This window comes from Trichoplusia ni, unplaced genomic scaffold (genome assembly GCF_003590095.1).
Source record: "Trichoplusia ni isolate ovarian cell line Hi5 unplaced genomic scaffold, tn1 tig00003121, whole genome shotgun sequence".
Taxonomy (NCBI): domain Eukaryota; kingdom Metazoa; phylum Arthropoda; class Insecta; order Lepidoptera; family Noctuidae; genus Trichoplusia; species Trichoplusia ni.
The window spans coordinates 35,981-45,953 of NW_020800335.1; the positions used below are offsets into that span (position 1 = coordinate 35,981).

Genomic DNA, 9,973 nt, shown 5'->3' on the forward strand with positions numbered 1-9,973 from the left:
ATGGCAAGATTATCTTAACAATTCAAAAAAAATAAACTACGAGTATGAATAAATTCTAGTTTTGTTAAATTTGGGTTTTCTTGTAAGAAACGTAAAAGGACTAATAAAGTTAAGCTTGGAACTGATTTGCCATAGATTTTTTCTTAAATCGCTATATTTGGATTTTTTTATTATTCTCTCTCCATGACATGATTCCTCTTATGACACATTTTAAAAACCATTATTCACCCACACACCATTCTAACTATACCGACTTACATTTCATATCTGTCCCCTAAGGAAAAGAAACGGCCCTCTAAAATCAAAACGATAATTTTCCGTCCGTCTATCAAATCGGATTGCTTGAGTATAGCCGCACAATAGACGCGATGACGTGATGACGTCATCGTTTGTGGATCAATTGTGTCGCAGAAAGTCTTGCCTTTCATTTCCTTTTGTAGCTTCTCTGTAAACCGTTGCTTAAATGATAAGCTTATAGAGGTTTTTGAGACGTTTTTCAGATGTGATAAAAAAGTCGTCACCAGCAATGATGATGAGCTTACATTCCTCTATCCAGCCCTTCTGGCCAAAAGTCATTTTTGCAATTTGTCTGCAGGGATAGCTGAGTGGCCACTACGCCAAATTTACAGTGTCGGGGATTTGATCTATTTGGGCGTGGGACATGCGTTTGTCTGATCTACAAATTGCTTGCTATGAGTTTGGATGTCTTTGTACATGTGACTTGATTGTTTGTGCAAGGATAAGATTCCTTAGTGCAGGATTAAAAATAAATATAACACTTCAATTGAAATGATTAAATGTATAGAGGCATTTTCTATGAGAAGTTGGTCTCTCGCACCAACTCTTGTTTTGTTAACCTAAATTCTATATAACCTTTTTTAATTGTGGCCCTTTTGACTGTCTTGTGTAAACGACTTGAATGTTTTGAAACCTCTTGCGGTAGAGAAGGTAAATTAATTCTGAGTAAACGGCGTTATCGCTTCTGGTTATCAACTGAAATATACATTCTGCATATAATGAATGACAGGCCTGATAAATGACATGACTTTGACCAGCCAATGCAATACATTCGTAAGTGTTCACGTTTACAGGCACCACAGGAACGAGAGACAAACAGACAAACTACCACAAGGTCCGCTAACCTCTTCCTCTTTAACCCGGACACCTCGGTAATCGACCACTGATAACTAACTTGATTTCCTCCCGGATATAACGTTTTTCCCGGGGGCAAGGACAATTTTTTGATTGATGACATCTCGATTAACATCGCTAGTCTCTTTTAATGGATCCTCTGATTAGTATTAAAAACCGATTTAATGGCCAAGTCATTTCTGGGTATTTTAAAAGCCTTTTTGTTGGATAATGTGATTGGATTCTTTATTAATATGAGGATTACTTTAATAAATTGGAATGTATTCTGGTGGTATGAAATGTATCTTGCTTTTTGATATGATGGATAATGGTTTGTATGTCAATGGTTTTTTTGGAGTTCTTAGTATCAATATCTATAATCTTAATATGGTTTAATGGACTTAAATTTGGTCTTTTATTAGTTTATCGGTAGGATTTTAGAATTATCAATCTGATAGGCTAAAGCTTAGTTGCCTTTCACTTAAATTCTTTCATAAGATGTGATGAGTGTAAACAGATGCTTTATAAAATAATTTGTTAAGTTATTGCAACCAAACACCTAATCAATAAAAGCGTGGTAAAAAGATACGAAGAACAACGATTACAACTAAAAAACAATTTGAAATGAATATAACTTTAATAAACAAAAATCAACACATATTACAGCACAGTCATTGGGATTCAGCTGAAAATTTCAACAGCTTTGTCAAAGTAAATCTAGTTTCTGGCATCTGTTTCTTGTTGTGAGTCTTGGCGTCTCTTGTGTAAGTGACCCTTTCGTAGGCGACCTTCCTGTTGACTAATGTGATCATGTGGAGAAGGTCAAGGTCCTCGTAGTTCTCGCTGATGACCTGGCACAACGCTTGGATCATCCACGATCCGTTGATGTCTCGGTAGGAAAGGTAGTCTAAGGAAAATGAATACAAAAAATGGGTCAAACAGATAGTTAAAAAAAACATAAGACGTGTATTTTCGCCTTTATCTAAAAAGTAAAAATAAGCAAAGACGATCTGCTTTAAAAGTTAGGAGAGAGAGCTAGTTTAGACAAAAGAGAGACATCACGCATAAATTCCATTCACTGTTATTTGGTCAATTTATGTTTGCGATCAGATAACCGTGTGTGAGTTGTCCCAGGATATATAAAAATAAATAAATAAGGAAAAGTTGTTAAAAGTTCACGTCATTTTTCAAAAAGCTACAGACATATGGAAAACCTTTTAGCGAAGCAAAATTGTAATGTTTTTTTTCCATGTACTCGTACATATATTACTTACATATGTATGTAATTATGTTAACAGAGACATCCAATTACCGTCGTCAGACGATTCCAAGTATACCGTCCCGAAATCAGTTACAATGAAAACAAGACACAACTTCTCTATTCTTGTGACATCATTCCATTCTATTGAATCTGGACTAGTTCATACCTTCAACAGTAGAACAGAGCAGAAGGAAGTCGGCATGTGAAGGTACAGTCATGACATTCTCGCTGTCTAATTGTACAGTCATCCCATCGTCGGCGTTGGCACCTCTGCAAGCCTGAAACCAATAGTTCCTTTATGCAATACAATACGAAACATTGTATTATTCAAAGATCGGTTGTTATGAAGATCGGTTACTATAAATTAGAAATTTTAAAATCGGATTATTTTTAGAGTATATATATAATATAAATCTTCTCTCCGTTTTTGTTACATATTTAATTACAGCTCTCCCATATTAATAATAGCATGATGATTTTACTCAATAAATGGGCTAGAAAGGGCAATCTAGCACTGTATTTTTTTTTTAAATTGGTAGTATCTTTGTTAGCGTGTTCAATCAAAAAACTTCAGCTTTTTAATATTATTAAAAGGTTTTGTCGGAAAAGTAAATTTCTGAAATTAAAAAACCCTCTGATCAAAATTGCTCTCAATGCATTAAAATATCTATGGATCTTTGATTAATAACAATAAAAGCTTTGAAATAATGTTTTTTTTTGACCACTAGCTTCTAAAATAGGTGTTATTACGTCATTGCAGTTTTTTGTAATAGTTTTCCTCATCGACTATCTTACGAACGAGACAAAATCTCTTATCTTAAATCTTACCTGAACGAAAAACAACTTAGGCTTGTTGACGAGACTCGGTTGTTTCTCGAAGATGTTCATGACGTCACTGAGCAGGTAGGGTCTGTCTGCCGCGTGCAGCTCGCCTCCCTTGTCTCCGTGAGTGAGGATCGCGACGCAGATGCACGATGTCTTCGAGTGGTCCTGTGTGGCGACTGGGAAAATAAACCTTCCTTAGAACATGGCATGTTCGTAGATCGCATTTAAATTCAGCCCGCTGGGCAAAAGTCACCACATAATGGGAGACAATTTACCACGTAAGCTGGTTCTATGTGATCCAGAATAGAGAATTGTCTAAGGTTTTCGGGTCGCTTTTGCACCAACAATGGGATACAATGGGCTAGGTAAACAAGCAATGCCAGAGTCGCGCAGAGTATGCGCGAGCGATCCCGTGACTCTAGCTATAGCAGTAGACGGGGCCCGGGGTGTTTTTAGTCGGTGAAAGTCCGACATATGCCCTCGACGTGGGTTGAAGACCCACGTGTGTTTCACCCCGGAAAAAAAGGTAAACAAGCAATAGAGTATTTGAGTAAGTCTAATAATCTGTATGTTGTATGATTTCCATAAAAATATTGAAAATCAATTTTTCTTTTCATACTTGTTCAAAAGTAAGTAAGCTAAAAATAATTTAAGTTTCGTAGTGAGAGGGCTAAAAACATCACTTGCTAGTAAAAAGCGTATTGGTAAGTGACGTCACACGATATTTTAAATCAACGTATGCCTTTCATTTTTTTGTTTACAAGGAAAAAAGTACGAGTGCAATATTTCTTGGTCAGTCTGACGTACTAAATAGTTATTTTGTCAAATACACTGTTATTTCGTGGTGGCTTTGCATTTATGAATAGATTTGTATGCACGTCGTAGTAGCCTTGTGTATCGTCTCTTTATGATTGTGAAAGCATTGAATACTCACTGGCTGTAAGGTTCTTGATAATGTCCTCATAGACCAAGTTTCTGAATACATTGGAGGTATCGAATCCGAAATGTTTGAAAACCTCCGTCAAGCTCTTCACATCGTTGTCTGTACCATTTCTAGTGCTTGGCTTCCGGAATCTGTAAAACATCAATATTACGCATTTCATTTGAGGAATAATTCTGATTTCTGGTTGTAATCCATTTTTTTTTTATATGCATGTCACCATTAGCTCCTGAGTCAGAGTTATCCAACTAACACGGCTGAGTGAATCGTTGTTAAATAAATAATTCTCTCTGACGAAATATTTGAATAATTATTAATTTATAGAATAAATTACAAATGTTGAATATATTTTCCTATTTCTCCCAAACTACGAGTATAATAACTAACTGCTGCAGTCAGCAAAAAACGGTTAACATAATCACGTTTCAAAATAACTACGCGATCTAATACCATGCTCCTGTTGAGCAATTAATAAAAGCTTGACACCTAACATTGACAGAGCATTTCTTTCAGTCGTTTTATTGCTGCATTTTACGTCAGAATGACGTCACGTGGGCCTTGGTGTAACAAGGTTCCTATACCTCAGTAAAATATAAGTGTAGTAATAGTCAAAATATACTGAAAAATTCCTAGCTGACTCCGGAAAATACTGAATCATTGTAAACTGTATTATGTAGCTTATTCAAATTCAGTTCTTTTAAAACGACTCTCAAATTAACTTCTTTAATCCTGCCACATGTACAAAGACACCCAGACTCAGGACAAGAATTCTTGAACCACGCAAATGCTTAGTAAAAATGCTTATCCCACGCGGGTATCAAACCCGTAACATGTCGCCTCAACCAATCGGCTAAACGTGGAGTAAAATCCACCGTATAACCAACAGACAGCTCATATCAGGTATCTGATATCTGTCAGCACATCAGACTTAAAAATCTTACATAGGACACACATTATTCTATATTCGATTTCGAATTAGTTTGGTTAAGCCCTTGGGAGGCCTAAGCAAAATCCAGTACCCCATTACGTCTGAAGTGAATTGTCAGAATTGTTTCAAAGTATTCAACTGAGTATTAATCGTGTACGGGCTGTATAGTCTTTAAAAACCTGTTTCTTTGTCTTCCGAACTTGTTAATTGATCTTTTATTTGTTTTATGAATGTATTGTAATTAGTGTGGTTCACTATTAGTTGTTTTTCTGTTATGTTTATTAATATTATTTTTTTTTGTTAATCATTTATGTATTTATTTAATTTATATGGAACTAGGTGACATCCGTCACTCAACACCAAGGCTCAGTTGAAAATCAGCGCCAGGCCCTAGTTGCCTGGCATTAATGCTGAACTGTGGCTTTTTTTTGGTGCAGCAGCAGGGTACACTTTTTTTGGTAAATGTAATGCTTAATTTTTATGCTGTACCAATTAAAACTTTTTCATTCTTTCTTTTACCCTGAACAAAAACTTACCTAAAATATCTAGTGCTCTGGAACTCGTGATGGTTTAGTATGACGAGGTACTTGTCACCACTCATGTCATAGTATAGAGAATCCTTGTTGAACTTGGGTCCTTCATCACCGGGCACATCGAATGGATTACTGGAAAAAAAGACTTAATTGTTAAACTATTATTTATTTATTTATTCAGTTATTACAGGTACAGTTTATACTTATGACATAGTACAGTGTCTCACAAAACAAAAGTATATAAAAACTTAAATTATACACATAATTATATAAACCTAACAAGGTTTTACTTAATATTAATTTTATAAAGGAGTGTTATTATGGCAGAGTATTTATTAATTATTTTTTTTAATTTAGACTTAAATTTATTTTTATTTTGTTCATCTCTGATGTCCGCGGGTAAACTGTTGAGGATATATGGAATACGTTTTCTTAGTGTCCTGACATTGGTAACTCTCGGGATAACAAATTTACCCGAGGTCATCGCTAGTTTAAACACGTTTTAATGTGGGTGAAAATTTAAGGCATTAAAATATGGTGAAGTGTTTTTCAATTTGTCAAAATAGCAGTTGTGACTCAAGGCTAAGCAAATTCTCAAAATGGCCTCTTATATAAACAAAAACAGATGGCTATTGTTTTTCTCACCAAGATATGGATATCAAATCAAATTCAAAATGAAGTTTAGTGTAACTTTCTAGATTACGTTGGACAATGATACAGGCAGAATTACATCACATTTTGCTGTTCTTTGTTCATATACCTAAGACTTATTTACGTTTTAATATGTATTTTTGCAAACAGATTATTATAATTTCATTTTGACTTAAAGTTTTATATGGAATTCATGTTGCTCCGAGATGTTTGAATTTTCAATTTATTCAACAAAACTAAACTTTTTTTCAAAATCACATTTGAAAATAACGGGCATGCAAGTCTCTCTTGTATACCTTATATATTTTGTAAACTAGGACCTACAATGATAAACAACAAAGCATCTCAGGCAAACAATTGACAGTCTCTACCTCTCTCAGTCTCTACGAAAACTTGATGGATAAGTACCTAGTAATAGAATTAGTTTTAGAATGTCTTAAACTTCAATTGATAACTTACCTCGAATTTGAAGGGTTTGCACCAAAGGCTTTGCCATCAGGTGAGGTTTCCTCCATTATGAAACCAAACTATAACACAATATAATATTGATGCAATATATTGTTGTATGTTGTGCGTCAAAATATCGACTGATTGAAATAACCGGCTGATAACATGACGGTAACTCGGTGATAAGATAACTGGTATCTATGCATTTGAGTGCGAATTTGGTGTTTATTTTTACTTTTTTTAGTTTTGGGGCTTACCCCGTTTTCGTTTGAATGATTATTTTTAATGAAACATATTTATCTGTGCTTTGATAACGAAAAAAAAGTATTTTTCTCGATAGTTTTTGTGCTTTGATTTGTATTTTTATGTTTTGCATTTCATGTCTTTTTAAAAATGTATCAACTTGCTTAATTATTTTGGAAAACTTGTATTTCTTTTAAATGTACCCCAAACTTTAGGCATTATTTTCCAAAGAATAATTTATCTTTTTACTTTTGTCATGAGTTCCTCATTAATTCCCTTCAACGATCTCCCCGAAGAATTGCAGACCTCATCATTTTCACCAAGGTGTAATTACCATCTTGCCGTCTTATGCACACCATCCGGTGCCGGGCCGGCTCATTTACCGGCTGATCCGGACGTCCGGCGCAACCGCTTCATTGACCCCACACCAAAAACCGTAAGACCGGGTAAATTATTCGGCAGTAATTATTCTAGAAACATAGCTTGTGTTGTTTCTAATAATTAACGATGCTTGAAGATGATTATCAAGAGTTTTATAAATGTAGCTACTGGCACAGACGATTCTCCATAACATGGTGTAGTCGCGAATAGAAAGCATTAAATACAAGCTGACTGCGCGAACTTAGTACCACTTAACAGTCGATGATAACAATACAGATAAAAATTAAAGATATAGATGATGAGAGACAGAGACGTAAGGTTGGATCCAACTGCACACGGTGAACATCTTTCATTTAAATCGGTTGAGTAGTTTATGGGTCTATCGCGGACAAACAACGTCACGCATCATTTGAATATATGAAGATATACGACATTGATTTTAGACAAGTGACGAGAATGTGATTTAAAATCTCGTGTGACGTCACTCACCGATACGATTTTGACTAGCAAGTGAACTTAAGCATAGTAGTGGGGGCTAATAACAATTTTATCATACTTTTTATTTATCTATGTGATAAAATTAATTCAGTATTACAGACTAAACAAGTTAAAATTATTAGATTTATTTAAACACCCTATTGCTGAAAATAACTTCAAAGCAATTAATAAGTACTTCATACGAAATGTTCTCAGAATTTCCATATAGGCAATGAAAAGCTAATCACAACGATTTTGAACATATTCGTGGAAAGCAAGTGAGTCTTAATTACTATTAGTGAATAGTTCGCTCGTTAATCACATCCTTCGTTTAGGATTCCTGTTAACTTGGTTATATTGTAGGCGATACATTTTAGGATAAGCCTATTATCGCTAGGGAATTTGGGACGTGTTAGCTAAAGAGGTATATTGGTAGAATAAATTATAATATTTTGGAGCTTCAAATTCATAATTATTGTTTTTTTTTTCGGTTGACTAAAAAAAAACAACAATTTAATATTATAAGTTGTACAATATTTTCACATTCTTTTTTCAGGTCGTAACCTTCCCGGTTCTTCAGCCGCGCGACTATAGTCACTAGTTCTGTAATGTACGTTTTAAAAATATATAAAAACATTTTGATTTTTATTTTGACTACGCTCGTGGCTGAGCTTCAACTGCACATGCTGATCGATAAAGTCCTCCTCAAGAACTTGATAAGGTCGGTCCGGGAACGGGTGACTATCTATGTCATAACGAGTTCCTCGGGACAGTCGTCTGACCCAGGGTAATCGCGTTTCACAGGTACTTTGGATGAGGAGGTCAAATAAGCAGTCTCTCCTTCTTAAACTCTGGTAGTTAACTGCAGCTTGTTAGACTGGAAGCCGACCCCAACAGAGCAAGGATGTGATGTTTGATTTAACTACTTAAAAGGTGTTATAAAGAAACACAAGGAATATTCCCTAATTCTTATACATTTGTGAGTATAGTTAGTTCATTTTCCATGTTCACATTACATAAACAAACTGTTCTGATCGTACTATGACGTGTTAAGATCTTGTTGCGATATCAAATTCCAAGACATGTCGGAGTTAAGTATATTTCTGTAGGGTTGCCGAAAATAATTTTGGTTACAATTTTTTTAGTTTTTCAGATTATAATGTTGAAGAATACTTGAAATAATAATAATACTTACCTGTGATTGTCTTATGGTAGGATTAATCTTTAGTATATATTGCTATTGGAGAGGCCTATGCCCAACAGTGGACTGCTATAGGCTGAGATGATGATGATGATGATGATGATATATCGCTTGCTCTATTTATTATTTAAGGTTTGCTTTTTTCTTAAGAAATTTACAGCGACAGTAGATTAGAAAAAAGAAACATAGACACAGTGTGTAAACAAATACTGAACATTGTCGAAACCGTAGTTTTAGAATTGGTTTTAAATGAATCGTAATTTATACACATTATAGTGATGCTGATCAATACTCCCATTATGGAAACGAAAATAGAATTTGCTCAGTAGTGGAAAGTTATCGGACTTTTATTGTTAAAGCAACTGAAACTGCCTGGGGTGTTTTAAGACAGCGACAGGCCGACATATCCCCTACCCGTCGGCGTTGAATGACGTCATCAGCGTTTTACCCCAGAAAACAAGGCTAGGACAGATGTTATAAGTAATAGCATCAGGTTCAATATAAGTACGCAGGCAGTAAAATATATTTTTCTATGTTTTTCTGTAAACCCATTCTTTAAACCCTATACGTAAATGACGAAACTGAGAAAAAACTAAGAAAACTCACATTAAACGTAACACGCATACCTACCGTATTTCATTTGTTTATCTTTTCCTACAAAAACTTTGTGCCAACCCTATATGCAAGAAAAAATAAAAACATGCATAGTAACTGTGGCGTCATCCATCACGACACTTCCTTGGTCTGGTCACGCAACCCTTATTACAACCCTTCACTTGTACAGCCAGCAAAAAAAGCAAAAGTCCGAAATAAAAATGTCCAACATAAAAATTGAGCATACCTTTTACTAGAGTCAGGTATCAGGTATTTTTTCGAACAACACAATTGTTTTAATTGTGATTGGGTATTTGTAAATCTGTGCTCGCTTTTGTTGCTGACGGTACAATTTTTACGG

General features: G+C 34.9%; 1 protein-coding gene across 1 annotated transcript; it reads right to left on the minus strand.

Moving 5' to 3' along the window:
* Positions 1–1,749: 1,749 nt before the first annotated feature.
* Positions 1,750–6,849, minus strand: LOC113507749 (caspase-like). The gene is made up of 6 exons (XM_026890695.1): positions 6,729–6,849; positions 5,622–5,750; positions 4,152–4,291; positions 3,221–3,393; positions 2,559–2,670; positions 1,750–2,038 (listed from the first exon to the last, which is right to left on the minus strand). Exons 1-6 carry the CDS (start codon positions 6,782–6,784, stop codon positions 1,803–1,805), a joined length of 846 nt encoding a protein of 281 aa, XP_026746496.1. The 5' UTR covers positions 6,785–6,849; the 3' UTR covers positions 1,750–1,802.
* Between the last annotated feature and the right edge of the window lie 3,124 nt (positions 6,850–9,973).